The sequence below is a fragment of the Thunnus thynnus genome, chromosome 20 (assembly GCF_963924715.1).
Source record: "Thunnus thynnus chromosome 20, fThuThy2.1, whole genome shotgun sequence".
Taxonomy (NCBI): Eukaryota; Metazoa; Chordata; class Actinopteri; order Scombriformes; family Scombridae; genus Thunnus; species Thunnus thynnus.
Genome location: NC_089536.1, coordinates 26,941,436 through 26,965,464, shown reverse-complemented (window position 1 = coordinate 26,965,464; position 24,029 = coordinate 26,941,436). Strand labels below are relative to the sequence as shown.

Below are 24,029 nucleotides of genomic sequence, written 5' to 3'. Positions count from 1 at the left end.
GATCCATCAGACTCAATCCATCAGTGGAGCACCAGGGTATCCTCTACCAGCTTATTAACACACTGACCAACCCATCTGCACTAGCATACCCCGACTTTGACCTGCCCTTTGTAGTACACACTGATGCCTCAAAACAAGGGCCAGGTGCAGTGCTGTATCAGTGCCAGAACGGAAGACTAAGGGTTCAAGGACTTTTCTCCTGTCGAGAAGAACTACAGGCTTCACTCCAGCAGTTTCTCGTGTTCCTTGCTTAAAACCTTAATCTACACAGATAATAACCCACAAACATACGTCATGAGCACAGCCAAACTGTGACCATCGGTCAGTCACAGATGGGTAGGTGAACTCTCATACTTCAGATTTGATATCAGATATCGACCAGGAAAAAAACAATGTAGATACCAACACCGTCTCTCGTCTTCCTAATTTTTTCATTTTTCAAATTGGTTAAATTAAATATAACCCAAATGGGATAGAGTAAAGCAGTAGCTATTGGCAATATACTATTTTGTCAACATAAAGCCAATATGGCAGTAGGTTGTAAGTAAGTCGTAGGGCTACTTAAATAACAGCAGTGTCTCAGTGGTTTCTACAGCTGGCATCAGGGTAAAAGGGGTCCCCACAATTTTGATGTATTTGTACTTTGCTTGATTATTTCCATGTTCTAATACTTAACACTTCTATTTCACTACATTTACTTGACAAATGCAGACCCAAATGCAGATATTGAGGAAGAACAGATGGACTACTAAATCAATGTTCAAATAAATAGGCTTACAGTCAGGCAGAAGAAGGCAGTCCAAGGGAAGAACCAAAGAGATGAGCTGACAGGAAAACTTAAGCAGGTGGTCCAGATGATGCACACCGATCAGGCAGTACACATCATTCTGCACGGAGTAGAGAACAACATTAAACTGAAGGAACGAGAAGACGAAAAGCACATTTTTGAGTGGAGAGGGACTTGAAAGTATAAAAGCAACAGTACTCACTCTGCTGCATGGGGGTCAGAATATTACGACATCACAATGTACTAATGCATTGATGTGTAATCAGTAGGCTATATTTATTGTTATAATTAATGCATTAGATTTCATAAGCTATCATATGTTTTGCATGTAAAACCTTAATCTGCAAAATAACTAGTGACTAGTTAGTGAATAAATCTAGTGGGAAAAAAGTACAAGTATCTCAAAATTGTACTTAAGTGCATTACTTGAGTAAATGTACTTAATTTACAGTCTATCATGGGGGGGGGGGGGGGGGGGGGGGGACATTATCTCTGTGTTAGTCTGCAACCTCTGACACAAGATCTTGTAATATCAGCTTTTATGTAAGGGGTGTCACTTGATGCAAGAGTGTTTTGTGCTTATTGAGCAAAACTCTTATGAAATTAATTGCACTACAGATCTGCTGTATGATGGAATATTTGACCACATTATATGAGGGGGCTTTGAGTAATGAGTAGTTATAAGCCAAAACAAACAAACAAACAAAAAACAATTTCACCAGTAAACAGAAGAGCCTAATGCTCATTTTTACACTACAAACATTGTCAAGTCACCTGTCTTTGTCACCAGAACACAAGGTAATGACCCACAAACCAACTTGTGAACCCTGTGTGCTGAACTGATATCAGCACTGAGTTCAATCATTCACCAAGTTAAAAACACTTCACCTTTTATTACACGATCATATGACAATCAGCTTGTACCTGAAATCAGGCCACTTCGCAAGATATCATCACATGACAGACTGATCACATGACAATGGTTTCTCGTAAAATTTGTGTTTTTTTTACAGAAACTACATCTTCTGATTGGCTGCGAGTTATAACTGAGGCAGCAGCGTTCTTTCTGATTGGCCACCAGTCTTTCCGTAACGCAACGCTTCCTGGTATTCTGCAAATGGAGAAATAAAGTTGTTTTTAAACCTGTGCTGCGGTGGGAAAATCTGCCTTCAAAATGCCACCCAGAAACGGCTGCAGTCTGGTTCTGGTCGTCGCGTTGTGTCTTTGTGTAACTGCACATTGTGAGTTTCCCACTCTGGACCATATCAAACCGAAAGCCAGCGGCAAGACACAGGGGATGGCAGTGGTCGAGCTGTTGAAACGCCTGCTCGGCAACAGATCCACGGAGTTCATAGTGTCAGTCAACAGCAGCCTGTCCAACGACAGCCTGGATGTGTGTGAGCTCAGGTCAACCAAAAATAACAAGATAGTCGCCACAGGCAACACCGGAGTGGCCGTGGCTTCTGGTATCTACAACTATTTGAAATATTTCTGCAACTGCCATGTTTCCTGGTCTGGTGACCAGCTGGATCTGCCGCGTCCCCTGCCGAAGCTCACCGGCGTCCTGCGCATCAACACACCGCATAGGTCAGTGACTCACAATGTCTGCATACTGACAGACATATCCACGGTTTAAAGATCCATTATCATCCACGCATTCATACGGCATACATCCAGTACACCAGTCAGAGTGTATTTTATTTAAATTCTGTTGAAAATGTTCAACTTTTCACATTGCCAACTCAGTTTCCGTGGAAAGTAAGTACACTCACTCAAGTATTGTAATTAAATACAATATTAAGGTGCCTCTACTTTACTTGTATTTCCACTGTAGTTATTCTACTTCTCCTCCGCCACATTTCATAGAGGAAGTGCTTTGTACAATAGGCTACAATTATTTTTTAGGTCAAGATTTTACATACAAAACCTGTGATTAGCTTTAAAAATATTCCTAAGTATTTCTATAGATTAAACTACCCAACAGTACAGAAATATTCTAAAATAGCTTACTTTGACCAGATAAAAAATGTAAATGTATGGCTGCAATTAATCATCATTTTCATTATATTATTAATCTGTTGATTATTTTCTCGATTAATCAAGTAGGCTAGTTGATTGGTCTATAAAATGTCAGAAAATGGTAACAATGTCAATCACTGTTTCATAAAGCCAAAGATGATGTCCTCAAATGTCTTGTTTTGTCCCTCCCAATAGTCTACAACCTAAAGATACTCAAGTTCACTGTCATAGAGGACTAAAGAAACCAGAATGGTTTCAGCTGGAATCAGAGAATTAGTAAATTTTCCTCCTAAAAAATGACTCAAAATGATTAACTGATTATCAAAATAGTTGGCAAATAACCAATTAATTGTTGCAGCTCTGTTAAAATGTTTCTTACAGAGTAGTGTGTCAGCTGAGTATTCTCACATTAAGGTATTGCTACTCATTAGGGTTGTAACTAATAACACTTTTCATTATTGATTCATCTGCAGATTAATTTCTCAATTAATTGTTTGGTCTGTTTAAAATGCCTGTGAATGCCAGTGTAAATGTTTCTGGAGCCCAAGGTGATGTCATCATTGTTTTGTTCGACCAACAAAGATATGGAATTTACTAAAATGTAATTTAAGGAAAACCAGCCAATTGTCCCATTTGAGGGATCTCCCCTATGTTAGTATGCTTCTTCTGGTGGGGCACATGATGACTGATGTGGCTGTTGCATTTATAAATGCAGCGCTTCATCTTTGTGGCTCGTATGTATGCCCTATAGAACTCCTTATAGTGGAATTCACTGACAGTCCAATTTCACTGACATCAGCAAAACAGCTTCTTTGAAAACCATGTTTTCCCACCATATCCATTTCACCATGGCATCCATTGGATGTGTGCCAACTCTCTCCATGGCTGCCACGGAGCTTCACTAGCAAGAGAAGCTACTCCTTATTAAATCAACTACCAATGACCAGTTGTCACAAGAGTCATAGAGGGGCATAGATAGTTCCTGGATTTTATCAGCAGCAACGAATGTCTGAAAATGTGAGTTTCAGGAAATGAGACACAAAGCGTTTTCATGACAACACTATCAAACTTTTTGAGAGACATTTCCATGGTATCTCTATGTGTTTGAATTCTATGAGAGCAGTATTTGGGGGGCATGTAACCTCCAGCTTCCTCCCACTCCAACACAGCACAGCCAAACCCATGGGTGCATGACAAATGGAGCGCTGTCACACATTACTTTTCATTGTTTACTGTGAGCACTATGGACACTTGTGCTGCGGCCAGGCCCTTTAAAGGACCCTTCCTTTCAATTATCTGTTGTGCATTAGACCCGCATCAGCTCACCCTAGTTATGTCATGTGCACAGTAGTTAGACTGAAAAAGCCATGGCAAGTATGGCACAGTTTGGATTTCCCATAACTATGTCTTAGTGGTAAAGAGCAAGTTTTAGTCAGTTAGAAGCTTCAATTGTTAACAGCCGCAGGTAACTAAACTTAGATTGCGCTGGTTTAAAGACAGCACTACCTATGTCATTTTAACATTTTTTTTTTAGCTACATCATATTGCAACAGTTTTGATTGAAATTACTGGTCAAAATGCCTGGTATTTTAGTTTTTTTGGTTGAATCTCAAGCAATAAGCACATATTTATATATTAAAATATGTAATAAGGAACTGAGAAGTGTTTGTGACTTTTATCAAATGGAGCCAACCAGTGCAGTCAGTAAATATTTTGACAATGATACATTTCCTATAGTTTTGTCTCTGTACTTCCAGATTTGAAATGCAGCAGTGACGTGAGTAAGGTTTATAAGATTTTAGCTGAAAGCATGTTTGAGGAAGTTGAGGAAAACTGAAAGTCAGCACTTACTTTATAGTTATTGTTTTATTTCAGTCCATTACATTTTTCCAGTACATTTCACTTTTCACATAGTTTCAGACTGTACTTTGTGTAAGTTTAACAGGGGGACCTTTGCTATACACCTGCCTTGTAAAATAATTAAAAAAAAAAAAAAGTATTAAAGGGCACTCTAGTGCTTCAGTATTGCACTTCCATAGAGTTGGGGAAATATGTGACATATTCATTTGAATTAGGAAATAGAATCACTAAATGTGAAATATGGTTAAAAGTGATGGAGCACACAGAAGAATATTTGATCCAGGAGAGTCTTAGAGGATTCTCGGAAACACATTTAAAACAGAAGGAAGTGTTCTTTAACAACTTTCATGTTTTTTTGAAAGATCAGCAGAAATTTAGATGCTCTGATTCAAATCTTGTGATAATACATGAGTGGCAGAAACAGAAACAAGGTGCAAAACTGACAGCATGTAAAGCAGAATAGCTTTTTGCACTTAAATGGTATATTTGACTTTTCACAGCTGCTTGAATTACAGACTGCATTTTTCAGCCTAATGCTAAAAAGACATGTTTTCTTTTTGTCATGTAGTTTCTCTTTGTTGTCTTGTAGCTTCAGTTTTTTGGTATTTATTGGTATTTTATGTCCTTTGGACATATATATATCATTTTAAGTCTTATCATCTTGACAATAAGCAATATGTTTGCGTGCTTATGTCCAGGTTCCGCTACTACCAGAACGTCTGCACTTTTAGCTATTCCTCTGTGTGGTGGGACTGGCCGAGATGGGAGAGAGAGATTGATTGGATGGCACTGAATGGAATCAATCTTCCGCTTGCTTTCACCGGCCAAGAGGCCTTGTGGCAAGAGGTAAGAGTATACAGCAGTTAGGCTGAAAGTGATGATATTTTTTTTTACAAAATATTTCTTTCTCACTATAATGCTAGATTTTGAATTAGATAAGTCATATACTTAGGTTTTGTTGTAAATTCAGTGAGAGAGATTAATTAATTTCAAATGCTTTATTCTCAGAAGATAGAGTCAGATTCTGAGAGATGGGAGGACATGGAGTCATTAAGATGAGCAGGAAGAGAAACTTAGAAGCAGATACATGATACAGAGCTTGATATGTGCAGCAGTATGTTAACATTGATTTATAGACTTCTAATTTTTTATTTATTTTTCTTTAGGTTTACCGTGCTCTTGGGTTAAACCAGTCGGAGATTGAAGAGTTCTTCTCTGGCCCGGCGTTTCTTGCCTGGAACCGAATGGGAAACATGTTCAAGTTTGGTGGGCCTCTGCCACAGTCCTGGCATGTGAACCAGCTCTACCTCCAAGTACTGAAATGTGTTATGTTTATGTTTATCAATGCAATAAAGCAACTATGTATAGAATTTGAACATTTCTGACTTTGGTACCCCCTAGTGGTTTTATCTGAGAATGAATCGGCTGAAAGTATGTTTTGTGCATGAAATCATAGGTGTGTTTGAAATATTCACTGATGACATTTTTTTGTCCTACAATTGCTCACAGGCTGCTTGGGAATGAATCCTTTCAGATACTACACAACCTTTCCTCTCTTTTTACAGTTTAAAATCTTGGAGCGAATGAGATCCTTTGGCATGATTCCAGTGCTGCCGGCCTTCTCTGGGAACATTCCCAAGGGAATCCTCAGGTGACTTAAAATTGTCATTGTTTCAACATTTCAGAAGCAATTACAATTTCTTTTATGCCCTATACAAAAAGTACTTATTAGATGGTACTATAATTAAGACATTTTAATACCTATATTACATATATTTATATTTTTTCATATTTTATCTTTATATTTTATTTTCAAATTCTTATTTTTTGCATTTATTCTAATTATTATTGCACATTAGTCTTTTAGCACATCCTATAGAGTATGCTATCCCCACACTTCACTGCATATATTGAAATAATGAATATGTGAAAAATACATCTTAAGGGAATCTTTTGAGTGTGAGATTCTCAACCCTTGAAAAGTGGCTCTGAAATGTTTGCAGGTCGCTCCTTAGTATAATCATTTACGCTTACTTCCATAGGTTTCATCTATTTAAAAAGTTTTTCATTTTTGTCTGTGTTGTAGCCCCATAAGGAGTCTAAAGGTGTCAGTATGCTTCAAACAAAGTGCTTGACAAATTGAATGTCTGTTTGCACACATTACCCAAGTGTGTGGAAGTGTGAAAGTTTGCTCTGTTATCCACATTGCCTTTAGACATGTTTGGACAACACTTTACTACTAGTATGTTTCAGGCATACTGCAACTTTAAGGAGATTTCCAAGAAAATAAAGTTGGGACTCCAACTCAGGCTCCTTCTAGGGTCCGCATGTTCTAATGGCTTTATGTCTGTGTCTCAGCTCCCTGATTAATTTCAGCTAACCATGCAGAAGGCAATATTTCAGTCAAAACTTTTGCTTCACTGATTTGTTTCTTAATTTCAGGCTGTATCCAGAAGCAAATGTAACAAGATTGGGCCCTTGGGCTCATTTCAACTGCAGCTTCTCGTGCTCCTACATCTTGGACCCCCAGGACCCACTTTTCCTCCAGATTGGATCCCTCTATCTGTCCCAGGTGGTGAAACAGTTTGGGACGGACCACATCTACAACACTGACACATTCAATGAGATGACTCCACCTTCCTCTGACACCACCTACCTGTCCGCTGTCAGTCGCTCTGTCTTTGCATCAATGACTGCAGGTGAGAAGTTCTAGGTTCTTGAGTTTTAAACCCGACAGTGCTTGTAAACTGTTTGAATGCTGATATTTTGGGTTACAAGTACAATAATTGCCCCAGTTTGATGACCCACAGATGACCTGTTGTCCAATTCTCTTACCCAGACAGCCCCCCTTGAGCTCCCTACTGTTTTTTTAATTTTTTAAGCCATGTTTGAGAACTGTCCCCTTCTTATCTCTCATCCATGTCTAATTTTCTCCTCAGTCGACCCTCAGGCAATTTGGCTGATGCAAGGCTGGCTGTTCTTCAGTGATGCAGCATTCTGGAAACCAGCCCAAATTCAGGCCTTACTACATGGAGTGCCCCTTGGACGAATGATCGTACTGGACTTGTTTGCAGAGACCGAGCCAATTTTCTCCTACACTGAGTCTTTCTATGGACAGCCCTTCATCTGGTGCATGCTGCAAAACTTTGGGGGCAACAGTGGTTTCTTTGGCACCGTGGAGAGCATCAATTCAGGACCCTTCAAAGCCTTGCATTTCCCAAATTCCACCATGGTCGGCATCGGCATGACACCTGAGGGCATTGAACAGAATCCTGTGATATATGAGTTGATGAGCGAACTGGCTTGGCGTAAGGAGCCAGTCAACTTGGCCAAGTGGGTGTCACTGTATGCAGTACGCCGCTATGGCAGCACACAAGAGAACTTAACCGCCGCATGGAGGCTCCTGTTTGCCAGCGTTTATAACTGCACTGTGCCACATTACCGAAATCACAACCATAGCCCATTGGTGCGCCGGCCTTCATTTCACATGAATTCTGGCCTTTGGTATGACACAGCTGACTTGTACAAAGCCTGGAAACTGATTATTGAGGCAGCTCCATCTCTCATGTCCAAGGAGACCTTCCGGTATGATCTTGTGGATGTAACTCGGCAGGTTTTACAAGTTCTGACAACATCATTTTACCAGGATATTGCAAATGCTTTCCAGAACCAGAAATTGCCAGAGCTGCTAACTGCAGGTGGGGTGCTGATCTATGACCTCTTGCCGGAGCTCAATCGTTTGCTGAGTAGCGATCGCAACTTCCTGTTGGGGACGTGGCTTGAGCGGGCACGATCCTTAGCCCTGGATGAGAAGGAGGCACAGCTCTATGAGATGAATGCCAGAAACCAGCTCACTCTATGGGGTCCCAGTGGTGAGATCATTGACTACGCCAGCAAAGAGTGGGGTGGCCTCATGGAGGACTACTACGCCCAGCGATGGGGCCTGTTTGTCCACACACTGGTGGAGTGTCTAGACAGTGGACAGCCATTTAAGCAGGACTCCTTCAACCAGGCAGTTTTCCAGGTAGAAAAGGGATTCATTTACAACGGCCGAAAGTACCCTACCGAGCCTCAGGGAGACATGTATGAGATTGCCCGCAGGATCTTCCTAAAGTACTACCCACAGGCCTTGAAGAGACTATAGTGAGCAGAGATTACATTTTGGAAAAACCCGACTCAAGTTGCAGCAAGAAGAATGTCTTCCTCCACCTCCAGTTTTCCATGGATATCCCAAACATTAGTGAAGACAATCATGTTTTTTTTTTTTACATGTGGTAAAATCAGTGGTGGAAAGTTGTGCTTACTGTAAGAAAAAATTGATTTACACCTAACATGCACTCTGATCCAATCATGCTTTATAAATGAGGAGAAGGAAAGTAGGGTATGAAGGCAATGAAGACATGTTGGTAGTTCACAGATGACTGTGAACATGTTGATTTAGTCTTGAAGGATTAGTTCAACAATTTGGGAAACACATCCAGCAGAGACAGAGAAACATTAAATTAGTATGCATTTGGAGTTCTGTTTGTGGCCACAAGATAGAATGTGTTAATTAGAGAGTTTTTTGACTCTGATGAAGACTCTTCTCCAGTCTTTTCTCTCTGAAGTTTGCTATCCCCAAACCCCTGATCCAGCTGAACATTGCTGGAAGATGCACAGAAAACCCCATTTTACTGAGATCGCCATGCTGGCTGTTTCCCCCTGCTTCCAGTCTTTATGCTAAGCTAGGCTAACCATGTCTTGACTCTGGAGATAAGTATCTATCTTCTCTCCTCACTCAGAAAGAAAGGCAATATGCACATTTCCCAAAATGTTGAACATTTCCTTTAAATTACAGGCACTGCACTGTACAGTAACTGCAGGTAGTAAATGGATATTGAAATGTTTGGCCACCTGGGAACATGTATTCATTAATTAGATACATTTGAAATATGAATATTGTGCCTTACTCTTCAAAGTGACTGACCATACTTTATGTTTTTAGACAATGCACTAAGTAGCATCAGAACAACTAGGCTAGCAGCACAGTTACCAAACAATTGAGATGGTTTTGATCTTGTATAACAATTCTCTACTTAATTTACAATTTCATGCTCATGTGGTCAGTGAAATTGGACCGTTACACACCTCATTCACTAATATGTCTGTAGAAATGATCTTACCGTAAAATTACCGTCGGATTCATGACACGTGCGCACCGGCCAATTGTGTTCCTACTACCACCCTTATGTTAGCTAATCAGAATCGTTCTAAATGGAAAGGTGTGTGCCCCCCATTTCTCTATATAAGGAAAGCTCTATTGGAGTGGTGCAGCAATGGAGAGAGCTGTCACTCATTGCAAAGAGGGCCATGATGGTAAAAATGTAGGAAAACTTTACTGCTAGTGAAATGCAAACACTAGTTTCAGAAGTAGAGGCCAGAAAAGGCAGATTTGGCTGGTAAACATTGGCACAACCTTTTGGAGCCTGATTGTGAAGCCTGTATACAGCCCGCATATCTGTTGCACCACTACCATGCAGTGTGTCCATAACAAAATAAAAAGTTGGTAAATATGTAGATCTGTGAAATTGATCTAAATAAATCTCTACAGCTGCACCAGGTGTGCATCATGTTTCATCTCTGTCTATAACAGACCGTGATGTACTGAAAGCAGAGTATCCCTCCCTGTGCCGCTACTAAACTGTCAGGCTGTAAGGAACACTGAATAGGCTGCTGGTTAACCAGCTGCATATATCACGACCAGATCTGATGGGGGAAATGAATCGATGTCACATTCTAGTATGGAAATTCTGATATATAAGCCATTGCCATCTAGGACTGGGAACAGGACAATTTTAATATATAATAATTAATAATTTTCTTACATTTATGATGATGATTTATGGATTACAATGTCTTAGCTGTTAATTTTATAATTAGTAAATAAATTGTGTATTATTAGCAATTTTACACTTTTAAATGTATATTTAGGCCCAATCATTTTTTAAATAATTGTGGTTCTAAGGTATTGTTTAAATTGAATAAATATTGACTATTATTTTTTAAGACTGTTACACATTTATGATTTGTGTGTATGCATGGTCTAAATTTGGAGGTCCTAAATTTCTTTGCACAGTAAGAACAAATTCAGATCAGAACATACTGATGAATCTCAGATTTGTGCTTAAAACGTTTGTACGTACGGTTTAAGCACAGGTTTGTGAATGAGGCCCAATGGGTTTCTGTAAAAGTTTTCTGAACATTGATTTGTTTAGTGCTGAGTAATTACACTGACATATTGGCTCATGGTGGACCTTTGCAGATACTGTAATTCCTGCTGTCCCTTTAGGGTTTTTTTCTGTAAAAATCTATTTTTATATGAAAATTCATAGGTGTTAAACTCAGACATTTCACATGTACAGCAATCACTTTAAATATTGTCTATTTTTATGAGTCATATTGGTTTTGTTTTGAATGACTATAAAATGTAGATAAGATTTCCCTTTTTGATAAATGTAGTTTTACTCAAGGACAATTGAAATATTTTGGGAAGATAATGATTATGTTTTAAGTGTGTTAGTCATTACATGAGCACAGCTGAAATTCATACTGTGCCAACAAACATTCTATGTCGCACAATATTTAGTTTCTTTATTGTATAAATGATATTTTTGTATTTTGATTAATTAAATGTATGATTCTTGAACTCAGGCATGTCATAAAAGTCTTAAGGCTATGTGACTAATACAATCATTTCATTCTCCACCTCTTTGTTGTATGTGTGCTCAGTGATGATATTAACACTGCATTCATCTGATAAGTATATCCATCTATCTATTTTCTAAACCGCTTAACCTGTGCAATGGGCTGGAGACTATCCCAGGATGCTTTGAGTAAGAAGATACACCCTGGACAGCTCACCAATCTATTACAGAGCTGACACATACAGTGCTGCTTGAAAGTTTGTGAACCCTTGAGAATTTGCTCTATTTCTGCATAAATATGACCTAAAACGTGATCAGATTTCCATTCATGTCCTAAAACTAGATAAAGAGACATCAGTTAAACAAATGAGACAAAAACCTTACACTTGTTTGTTTATTTATTGAGGAAAATGATCCAATGTTACATATTTGTGTGTGGCAAAAGTATGTGAACCTCTAGGATTATCAATTGATTTGAAGGGGTAATTAGAGTCAGGTGTTTCAATCAATGAGATGACAATCAAGTGTGAGTCTGGAAGGCCCTGCCTTATTTAAAGAAGAGAAATCTGGGTCTTCACTATCAAAGTCTGAGCTTCACAACATCGGTTTGTGGAAGTGTGTCATGGCTCAAACAAAGGATACTTCTGAGGACCTTAGAAGAAGAGTTGTTGATACTCACTAGGCTGGAAAGGGTTACAAAACCATTTCTAAAGAGTTTGGACTCCACCAGTCAATTGTCAGGCAGATCATGTATAAATTGAAGACGTCCAGTACCATTGTTACCCTCCCCAGGAGTGGTCAAACAGCAAAGATCACACCAAGAGGTAATACTCTGGCAGGTCACAAGGGACCCCAGGGTAACGTCTAGGAAACTTAAGGCCTCTCTTGTAGTTGCTACAGTAAATGTTCATGAGTCCACCATCAAGAGGACATTGAACATCAATGGTGTGCATGGCAGAGCTGCAAGGAAAAAGCCACTTCTCTCCAAAAAGAACATTGCTGCTGTCTATGGTTTGTAAGGCTATGTTGTGTGGATGGATGAGACCAAAATCGAACCTTTTGGCTTGAATGAGAAGCTTTGGTCTAAGCAAACACTGCATTCCAACATAAGAACCTTAACCCATCTGTGAAACATGGTGGTTGCATTATCATGGTTTGGTTCTGCTTTGCTGCCTCTGGACCAGGATGGCTTGCAATCATTGAACGAGCTATGAGTTCTGAGTTGTACCAGCACATTCTATAGGACAATGTCAAGGTATCAATCTGTGAACTGAAGCTCAACAGAAAGAGAGCAAACTTTTGTTCAGATCTGGGCTAATGAGTAACACATCATCAGGGGAGATGCTGTGATGTTGAGATACAATTTGACAGATATGTCATTTTGTTACTCACAAGCAATTCTTTCCAAGGCACTCAATCGGAGGGAAAATAAAAGTTAGCTGCCCATAGGCCAGACCATGCCCGACCTCTGTAAAGGAAGGGACCTCAAAACTTCTGGCTTACAGCTTCAATAACATATTACTGATCATGACCATTTATATTTAGTCCCATCAGACAGAAAACAAGAGTTTCTGCACTGCAGTCATCTAGGATCTACTTTGAACCAACTGAACACACTTCTGCAGTATTTTCAAATACTGATGGAGCTTGATGAATAGTGTTTATTATTAAGTTTGTGAGTAAAAGTAATGATTTTTACTTTTATCATTCACGTAAGTTTTTTTTTCTTTTAGCTGTTTGATACATACGGGCCCTGGCTCCCCCCAGCAGGGCCTGGAGGCTGCTCAGGATGGGAGATGGGGTGCTCCCATTGGCCAGCCTCCTCCCAAGGGTCTGGATGCAGCCAAGGCAACAATTGTTATTTTCTAATTATATAAAAGAATTATTTGTAATTATTTTCTTTCCAAGGCTTATAAAATTATTTAATATACTGAACCTTGATAAAATTCCCTTACTGACAAATGCACACCTCCCCAATGTATACACACTCACACCCACCCATATACCTGCACACAGGATATTTTGCCTCCCAACTCACGTCAATACAGCATTTCTTGTCACTCCAGTTTTAACCTAGACAATATTCTAGTCTAACATCATTCGCTGTGGTCTTTACTGTCATGTCTTTGTCTTATGTTCTGTCTTGTTCACTCATGTTATAAGATGTTGCGCTAATAAAAAAAATAAGCATTTGGTTCTAGATTCACAGAAGTTCAGAGGAATTTTCCAATGTCCTCAAAAAAGGCCATGTTGCATGAAATATTCTAATAAAATAGTAATAATTGTTAAAATATATATATATATATATATATATCACAATATGAAATTACATATATGGTTATAAAGGATTTTATCCATATCATCCATTCCTAAAAAGGAATGATTGGATGCTTATTGGAATAAATTAAATGTGATTCTTTGCTGAAGATTCTGCACTGAGGCTCCATCCACCTCTGTTTATTTTACATAACTGGTCATATGCATTCTATCAACTGATGGCATGAAGCAGAACTTTCAGATGTTACAGACTGTATCCACTTAACAGTCAAAGTTATCATATGGGCCTGTTTTTAAAAGCAGAAATAAATGATTGCAGCTCAGTAACTGGGAATCCATTTTATTACTGAAAAACATTATTGAATCTTCTACTGCAGTTAATTCTATATTAACTTACACAAATGTTTATAGCTTTTCTCACTCACATGTTAAGTATCTTAAAAAGGTGATTAAATTAGTGACAATAGTACTACAGTAGTAGACTACATTGATGCTTGTCACACATGCACATACTTTCCACTGGGAAATAGGTTTCAAGATGTCACATCAACCAGGTAGAATATTGATAATGCGTGAGTATTTAAGGTGAGGTACTTCAACATACCAAGATACAAAAAGTAATACACTTATAATTTCTCAAAATGATGTTTAGTGTTATTTTTGCAATGAAATACACTCATATAGCTCCCCTCTCAGGTTTTAAGTCATACATTAACCATGTTTTTTGACTGGTGTGTCTATCATAAATCCAGATGGAACTTATTGATGTGTGCTATTTAATATTTAATGTAAGTATTCTTGCTATGGCTCTATCTATGAAAGCTAGCACCTTCAAATGAAATGCAAAACAAAATCATTCAAAAACATACAAAAGGACAAAAACCAGTTTGATTAATATTTTTATTGTTGAAAAATAATGAGTATCAGGTTTGTAGTTGTAGAGGGACTTTAACTGTTTGAGTTCCTCTCCTTATGTACACTGATTATATTTCTGTTCAGCTTTAGGCTCATTTATAAGACATATTAAATCCAGTATATCAAAATTCAAACACTCTTCAAAATCCACAATGAATTTTAAGAGCTCAGTTCCATTACAGGGCTCAGCAGGGCAGGCTCAGTTCCTCACACAACTCCATATGCTGGATTTCAGTTGTACATCTCTCTGTCAGCAGGTAGCCGAGCTTTCACAGAAATCCAGCACTGGTAGAGAAGCTGAACTGGACCTGCCACATTTCTATCCTTCAAAAAGTTTTTGTTTTTATGATGGCAGCCCAGCGACACCATTCACACTGTTCAGCCTTTACACACATGAATGTTATTCCAGTCAGCCATCCTGACTGTACAGTTACACCTGAATCAGGCATCACATGAAGACACTTAAGTGGATCAAAAGTTGTCACCCAGAAGAAAAAGGTTGAAAGATATCACATCCAATCAGAACCAGAGATGGATTTTTCAAATATGACTTGTGTTGCTTTTCAGCAAAATGTGTGCAAGATACTGTTTTCTTTCCTTAACACTGCATTTGTGTCAAAGACTGTATGGATCTTTTGAAAATGTAGTCATCTCAACTGTGAACTGGTGAATGCAGCTTAGATCTCTGATAAATGTAGTGAATGATTACTCCCACATGCCATGAATGCAGCGTTAAGAAACCAAACAGACGGCAAAGTGGGATGTGAAATGGTTTCAGATGAAGCTGTCGTCATAACTGAAAGCAAATGATTCTGATTGGCTGGAAAGACACAATAGTCCTCCTAACCCTCCTCACTTTTTCTTACTGGTACCCATTAAGGAGCTACACTTTTGCATGTTTTAGTCCATTAACTTTGTAGATTTCACATTACTGAGGCCCATTTTAAAAAGAATTCCATCAGGTTTTAGATGGCTTTCCTCCCATTAGGCAGCCACGGGTTTCACTTCATTGCTATGACAATTATATTGCAGTTACTTTAAGTTTTCTGCAATATTTACAGTGGTTGCTCTTCTTTTTTGTGAATCTTCTTAGAGGAGTGTTAAATATGAGAATTTGGATGTTTCTTCACATAAAAATGTTGTTTTTTTGACATCCAGAGACCTTTCTGTGGTAGAGGATCTAGAAATGAGAACAAAAGAGCCTCTACTTCAAAATGCGTGACTACATCCCAATAATGTCAAATCTCTGTGAAGTGTACTGAAAAGAAATGAGCATATCACTCTGGAACTAAGATTGACAATTTAACTTAATGTCAAAAATTATCCAACTTAGAATTATCAGTTGTTATCTTCATCTGATTTAGAGTAACTTATTTTACATTGTAATTTTAATTTCTGTTCATTTACTTTAACTTACTTGGGATATTCAGTGTCTGATTGGACTTGATTTGCATTCATTTTGCCATTACTGTAGTAAAACAGCCTGATCTCTCATGACACATGTATGAAAAGACACATAACAGCCTCCATCAACTTTCTTCAAATAGTTCTGAGTGTGATAACTAGATGATTTGAACAGATCTGATGCTGGCAATTTAACAATAGAGATGATGATAAAAACAGTGGATTTGACATAACTGATTATGAGATGATGCAGTATGTATTGAAAATGGCTGGTGGGAATGTAAAGAACACATGGTTTGTAGTTAATGGTCTAAAACATGTCAAACCACCTTTATGGTCCTTTAATAAAGAGCAGCTAGTCCTGCATTTTGTTTTCAGGAGAAAGAAAATGTGTACAACAGATGTCATACATGGGCTATTTCATTAGTCTACAGTGCATGATAGTCAATAAAAAAAACAAAGAAAAAAAGTTAACCCAGTACCCAACAATCCTTAAAGTCCTGGAGTTACAGAGTAGAAATCATGTTCTGGCCTCTAGTTGACCTTTCCTGGCCATGAGGAGAGCAGTTGAAATGTAAACAAATTAGTAGAGTATATATAGAAAGCAACGTACAGTACAGCCGAACCTACCACAGACTCACTTTGACCATCTCATCTGATCACTGTCATTGTCAATCTAACATTCTGCATTCTGATCATCAGTGGTGGAAAGTCAGAGAAGCAGGTGATGCACCCAAACCAGTTACACCTCTACTGAAACTGCATGTCCATGTTGTGTTTTCATCAATCTGTCTTTTTCTGATGGTTTATCAGCCCAACACTAATATAATGAGATTTATCATCCTTACATCTTTTGGAAAAATTATTCTACATATTGCTCATATTACATTTTAGTCTTGAGGACTGAAATGTCATATGAGCAATGTGTAAAGGACTCCATAGTGACCATCATGTCTGCTTTTATTTATTTATTTTTTTTATGATAATTCAATCTTCATTTATAAATGACAATAAAAATCAGACATGGTGTGGAATGGATACCAATGGCAGGCTGAAAAGCAGGAATAACATTTTGAACAATGTAAAACGCTGTGGTCTGCTGTATAAAATAGATGGCTGTAATGGAAAGTAGAGCTGATTTGTAATAAATGGGTTAAACATGAATGGATTAAATGCTGGTCAGGTATTTTTGTGTAAAAAGCAGCCGCTTCCAGTATATGTATGTAACATTTTGTTGCCCGCCTACACTTGAACTCCACGTCTCAGTAACATGTCCTGATTATCTGACTCACACTGATTGAATGGTCAAAAGTGGCATCACTGACAGTCAATCATGAAACCAATTCTATCGACAATGCCCTGTATAAAAATGCATGATATGGTTTTTGTTAGCTTGCCATGATACAATGAGCTGGAAACACAGCGAGGAGATTCACAAAGCTGCCAGAATGATCAATAGTCAATATTCAAAACACAGAGACAACATGGAGTCATCAACAGAAAATAAGGCAGTGATAAAAAAAAAAAAAAAAAAAAAACAACCTTAAACTCCCGTAAACATCCTTTAAAAGACTCTACTAGACTTTCACCTTGATTATTCCAAACAAACGATCAAGTTTATTAAAAAGTAAGAATGTTAGAGAAAATATTATATTTTAAGAGTTCGCAGTTTCTTTTGATTCCGATTAAAATCATAATACATCTAATGGAGTTACATTATTTTATCATTATATTCATGTTTTACACGCTACATAAACTGGAGAGGCCTGTGCATATGGTTTGTGGTATGCTGGGGCAGTGACACTCACATGTTAAAGCAGCTCCAACGTTAGTGTCGAGAGCAGGTTGTGGAGTCAGTCAACTGGTACTGAAACCTTAAGAGCAGACAGTGGCAGAGAAAGAACTGCTTACCATTACAGGAGGATAAATGAAAAAAAAAAAAAGTACAGCAAACAATCTTAAAAACTCACAGTTGAGTCTCTTAGGTATTCAAATAATCAAAAACACGCTGTCTTAAGTGTGAAGACAAAGCTGAGAGACAGAACATTTCATTTGCAATCATCACACTGGAAAGTAGGGTTAGACCAATATATAGGATTATAGGATATAGACTTCACAGACTGACTGAGGATCTAAACATCTTCAGTGCTGTTTAACTGTAAAACCTACTGAGGGTTCAGTCTATATGTCTTTCAGGGCTGCATATTACCAAACATATTTGCACTTTTTAAATTCTCCTGCCTGAGATGAAAACAGTTGGTGAACTGAATTGAAATGTATCAAATTACTACAAACCAGACAGTGAACCTGTCTTGGGGCTCCATTGGTAACTCTGCTTTATTTCTATCTTAAGCTTTCATACTTTACAGTTTGTGTAGCTGTGTTTCATTGTGGAGTCATTCCTACTTGTGGCTATGAGATATCAAATGCTGATAAATATTTGCACATGAAACAATATTTAAATTGGATTATAATCTGAACAGTGGATGAAACTCCATCTGTTACTGAAAGCCATGAATATATCTGAAAGTTCCAGAAAAAGCATTAAGTGGACCTTGATAAAATTGTGATAAAATTGTTTTTTTTTTTGGTCAACTAAGCTTAATTTGTTTTCTATAGAAAAGGAGAATAGTCACTATCTCAAAGACAGGATAGTGGATTTGTAGCAACCAGGGCTGTTGGGCTTCCATACATCATATCAAAGCTACAGGAATATTATCAGTTAACTGGAGAGCTTTATTCATGATACAGTTCCACTAAACTTTTGACATGCCTGGTATGAGAATATCAGAATTGTGCAATATATACTGACTATATCCAGCATCAGTCTGTATCAGCCTAAAAACCCATATTAGTCAAACCCTACCAAATGTGACCAAAAAAACCCTATTACTGAGGGTGTCTCCAGCTTAGTTTAGTGTACAACGGATGTGCTGACTTCTGTTTTACTAGCGATCAGTAATCTCACATTTCTGCCCATCTGCACCGAGCCAAAAAAAACAAATAATAAAACCATTCAGTCGCTGTCTTTCTCTTCATCATTCTGTCACTTTCTGCTGAGTCTGTCAGTCGACTCTCACTAAAACAGCATGTTTCTTATTACTACAATCTTAAAATTGTTATAAAAGTCGCATCATATTAGATAATATCATATTAACCCATCACAGCACATCATGTGTCATATAGTATAACATGTCACTTCTGTCCAACCCAAAAACCTCCAAAACAGTCAACTCACCAGAGTTTTCCTACTGTTCCCCAGTTACAAATCAACATTACATTACAATAACTTAATGATAGAATAACTCATGATTAAAATCCAACATACTCATGAGCAGTATTACCTTTTGATATGAATAAAGGGTTGTTTTTTTTTTAAATGGGGAGTGCAAGGTATGACATCAGTGATATAATCCCGTTCCTCAAACCAGGGCAGACAGAGGGGGACATCACATAATCAGAACACAGCAAGAGCACAGGATTCTGACAGGAGAGGTTATTTGGCAGCCAAACATGTACAACAGCAATTAAAACAGCCATGGTAAAAGACAATACAATGTGTGTAAGGTCATTGTAAGGTTAAGAGGTCAAAAACATGACTCGAAGGTCAAAATTGATGAGATAAGGTTAATCATGAGATAAGATAAACTTTGAGTAAGACTATATAAAACAATCCTTTTGAACTTAACAACCAGACAGCATGAGGATCATCTTGCTGAGAGGATAAAAGTAGTAATATTAAGTATTCATTCTTACAGTAAATTTACCTGAGTTAGATACCTGTTGACAGTGGTTTAAACAAAAACACAAAATGATGGCCCACCTTAAACATTAAATTCTCCAGATGTCTTGGTTTGCCTGATGCTCACAAACTCACAGCAAATCTGTGTCAGTTTAAGCTTGGAGAGGCCGTTCTGAACCCTTATCTAACTCTTGTTGCTTTCAATGGACTCCTGAAGGGACTTTTGTTTCCAGGTCTTGGTTTGTTTGTAATTTAACAGTGTACGTTAAACCTAAATGAATCCAATCCAGTTAATCCCTATGGTTGACTGTCAGCAGATAAAAAAAATGTTTGTGCTGTAGCAGAATAAAGTTGAATTGTGCTATTTCTAACAGTTACTGAAGTTTAGGTAGTTTTCTAGGCAGACAGCATGGTGAAATAGTTGATGATGTGATGACACCTCATCTTAACCAAAATGCACCAACTCTGTCTGATTTTGAATTCACTGAAAATGAAAAATGGAGTTTCAGTATATAAAACCAGTAGATCGGCTTAAGTCCTGATCCTGTGGAAACGGATCGCCATCCATCAAAAAACTCCAGGGGAAAACCTGTGAACATGATCCCAATCCCGAATCATAACAGCTACTGAAGGAGCGTGTCAACAGATCTGTTTCCTTGACAACTGAGCAAACTGCATATGCTGATGAAAACCTTTCGAGCAGAAGAGAGTGAGCCTATCCACAGGACCAGGAGTGGGCCTGATCCAAGAATGTTTTGGTTGGATTGGTACTGGCCATATAACACCAGATCCATTTCTGATGCTTGTCAAAATCGTCCTTTGTTTTAATGGGATGACTGGATGTCTATGGATGAAACTGTAACAGCTACTAAGCTTACATGTCAACAGATCCATCGCCCTGACAACTGAACATACTTTATTAACTGATGAAGTGATTAAGTTGAAAGCACTGGAACTGGAGGTGGGGAGGGGGGCAATATCAATAAAATCTTGTATCACAGTATTAATTGTATATATATTTATATATATATCATATCATGATATAGTCAACTTTTCTTTCAGCTAATCTCGTGAATCGCATCTGAAAAATTAAGTTTTTGATCACACCTCACTCCTGTAAAGCTAATACTGCCATAAAACTGTTCTGCTCACTGATTTGCAGCATTTCTCTTAAACGGTCCAATACAACCAGAGATATTAAAGGGATAGTTACTACCCATATACGATATAGAAAGATCTCTGGCTTACTCCTGATTTCAGGTGTACTGAGATACAATTTTAACACAAACCTTCCAGTTATTTTCAGTGAACATGGTATAAAAATATATCATTTCAAATGGACTACAGGTAGTCAGGTGACATTGTAGAGCTTGTATGAGCATCAGTAAACCAAGCAGCTGAAGCAGATGTGTCTAACAGGGTCGTAATGCCTTCATGGATCGATTAGTACATGAGTACTGCTGTTCACAGGGAAAACACAGCTGTCAGCCTCTACTACCTCCACTCAGACAGACAAACACACACACACACACACACACACACACACACACACACACACGACTAATGGACCATCACAATCGGGTGAGATGATGATGATGATATTCACTTTTTTGATGCTTCCCTCTCTCCTCTAAGGTTTCTGTCTTTTAAGGAGGGAGTGTTGACAGGGAGGAGACAGTGGTTCACTTTAAGCAGGTCAGGAGGTAAAGAGAGGGTCAGGATAAGTCAAGATCTAGGTGGCATCACAGAGGATCTGCTCCAGCACTGTTAGCAGGTGTTTGAGGCCGTAGATGTAGCCATGATCATGGCTCTCGCTCGGGAAAACATGGGCAAAGTCGATCATTCTGACCTCCACCTCAGCGTCTCCTCCGCTTCTATCTGTTGCATCGCCTCCTCGTCCTTTCGTTTCCTCCTCTTCTCTCCTTGTGCTGCTGCTGCTGTCCTCCCTCTCTCCATCCTCATCCTTCCCTTCCAGTTGTGATTTGTTTCCGTTTCCGTTCGGTGGTTGCTGTGACTCACCTGTTCGTTTCCATGCGGAGTTGTCTTCCTCACACAGCGCTGATATGTTATCTCCAGAAACTGAGCTCACTGTTGTCTCCACACTGTCACCGTCTCCACTGTTGCCATGGAGATGACTCTTGGCACAGTGGTGGAGGCCACCTTTCCTGTGGTTGGTGTAAATGGTGGCTAGGCTGTAGTCCCAGGGCACCGCCACCTGAATATTGTTGTTGTTGTACTCAGCCACTTCCTCTTTCTGGTCCGCCCCTTCCTGTCTCCCTTTCTCCTCCCCGCCCCGACCGCCATCACCTGCAGTCGGGCTGATCGTTGGGATGGTGAGAAGGGAAGAAAAGGAAGATGAGGAGAAAGAGGAGGGCAGGCCCTCATAGACAAAGAGAAGGGAGCTGGCGTAGAAGGCCAGCTGGTGCTGGGACTCAAACCAGTGGAGGATGCGCTGCACTCTGCGGATGCTGGCTGACACTGCATCCTTCCTCAGACAAACACCATTGTTGAAGAATTTAGCGAGGCCTGGAGGAGAGGAGAAGAGAGGAGAGGAGAGGAGAGGAGAGGAGAGGAGAGGAGAGGAGAGGAGAGGAGAAGAGAGGAGAGGAGAGGAGAGGGAGAGGAGAGGGAGAGGAGAGGGAGACGGAGAGGAGAGGAGAGGAGAGATTTTTCTAAAAAAAGTCTGTTATGAAAGCATTTCATACGATATCCATTAAGTCTAAGCCTAAATGATGATACCACTATGTGTGCAGGTTTTAGCCCCTTGACTTAAATAAAGTATACTTTACACTTTTGCTGACCAGTTATGAATGTGTGTGCTACATTTTTGCAGCGGTTCCATGCACCCATTGGTTTCCATTTATTTCTGTGCAGTGTGAAGTTTGACAGCACAGTGTGGTGTGTTACCTCACAACAATAATGTAATGTTGACATAAAGTGCCAGTCAAAAGTAGAGACACACTTTCTCATTCAAGTGATTTAAATAAAAATTTAAACTAACATTTCAAAATTAAATTTTTATTTTCATGTTTGAAAATGGAAATTACTGCCTGAATGAAAAAGAAAACACTGAATAATCATTTTCCGCATACTCCTAAGCGTAACATTGACATGAGGATTATGAAATTTAATGTGTGACTTTTCATTTTCAAATGGATTGACATGTGAAAACTAAAATTAAACTTCAAACTGGACTTTTGCATTTAAAGTCGGGAACCTTTGATTTTAGCTTGAAATAAAATGTTCCGCAATGGAAGGATCCAGTGAAGTCATCTCTCTTTCAGTCAGTGTTACACTTGGGAGAACAGTGAAAATTATTAATTAGTTATTAGTTGAGTTGTTATTAACATTTTTGCAGTAATCATACATTTTCATACATGAAAATGAAGAAAAACAAAACATATTTTGATATACATCATGCACACATAAAAGGAAAATAACATTTTTATTTGAATAAATGATTTAACTTTAATACTGGCAGCCACACACTTTCCTATTTGAAGTAAGGAACTAAAAACTAAAAATCAGTTATAAGTATATTTATTAACCCCTTGCTGAGACTTATACTTGTACAGTAGGTATACAATTACATACCATCTTTAATAGTGTCCTGAACCAGTCCTCTGCCATAGTGCTGGTCGTACGAGTCAAATGTGTCACTGCAAAGCTTGTACACCTAAAATACAAGAAAATACATAACATTTAGAGTTTGTGTGGGCTGTATTTGTGAAAATAAATTTTGCTGTGAACCAACAGCAAACAAAACCACTCCTATTGCCCGGCTCAACTCTGATACATCCTCATAGCATTTATAAATTCATTAAGAAGATTTGTTAAATTAATGATGAAGAGAAGCAAAAGCAACCCTCACAATGCAAAGGTCAACAGATAAATGGTAGCAAAATAGTTGTTAACCCAAGAATGATGATGAATGACTGCTGGTTCTCTCTCAAGAACCGCAACACTGGCTCCACCTAGTGGTCAAACAACACAGCTACTTTACACCAACACCTGCCTCCACCACATCTAACTGACCTCCTGTTGTACTGGCTAAAGAGATAGATAGGCCAGAATATCGACTATTGCAGGTTAAAGGTTAATAGAAGCCTGGCTGCATGCTGAGTAATATCATGGTACAAGTTGACATATATACTATACACTCAAAACACTACAGGCGACTGAGATGGATACCTACGCTCACTGTTCATCACACCTATATTAAGACCTTTAACTGCTACAAGGACGACAGATGTGTTTCATTCACTTTTTGGATCAACTGCTGCACTTCCTGTTAATGGAGGTACAGAAACATTTTAACATAGCTGATCTCCATGAGAACAAA

At 38.6% G+C, this 24,029-nt stretch overlaps 2 protein-coding genes across 3 annotated transcripts in view; one reads left to right on the top strand and one right to left on the bottom strand.

Annotated features, from left to right (window-relative positions):
• Positions 1 to 1,494: 1,494 nt before the first annotated feature.
• naglu (N-acetylglucosaminidase, alpha) lies at positions 1,495 to 11,410 on the top strand. Its single transcript, XM_067576186.1, has 6 exons — positions 1,495 to 2,374; positions 5,365 to 5,512; positions 5,833 to 5,979; positions 6,232 to 6,317; positions 7,109 to 7,365; positions 7,606 to 11,410. Exons 1-6 carry the CDS (start codon positions 1,962 to 1,964, stop codon positions 8,808 to 8,810), a joined length of 2,256 nt encoding a protein of 751 aa, XP_067432287.1. The 5' UTR covers positions 1,495 to 1,961; the 3' UTR covers positions 8,811 to 11,410.
• A 3,102-nt stretch (positions 11,411 to 14,512) lies between these two features.
• The window catches only part of ipmkb (inositol polyphosphate multikinase b), a 31,380-nt gene continuing 21,863 nt past the window's right edge, over positions 14,513 to 24,029 (bottom strand). The window contains exons 5-7 of one of the 2 annotated variants that reach the window (XR_010924813.1): positions 23,282 to 23,363; positions 18,308 to 22,213; positions 14,513 to 18,186 (exon numbers count right to left, since the gene is read on the bottom strand). Coding sequence is in view for 1 of the 2 variants with exons in the window: in XM_067575817.1 (XP_067431918.1) it covers positions 21,420 to 22,213; positions 23,282 to 23,363 (876 nt within the window). In the remaining variant the exon portion in view is untranslated. Of the gene's footprint in view, positions 22,214 to 23,281; positions 23,364 to 24,029 lie in introns of both variants that reach the window. The other variant, XM_067575817.1, reaches the window with a different exon arrangement.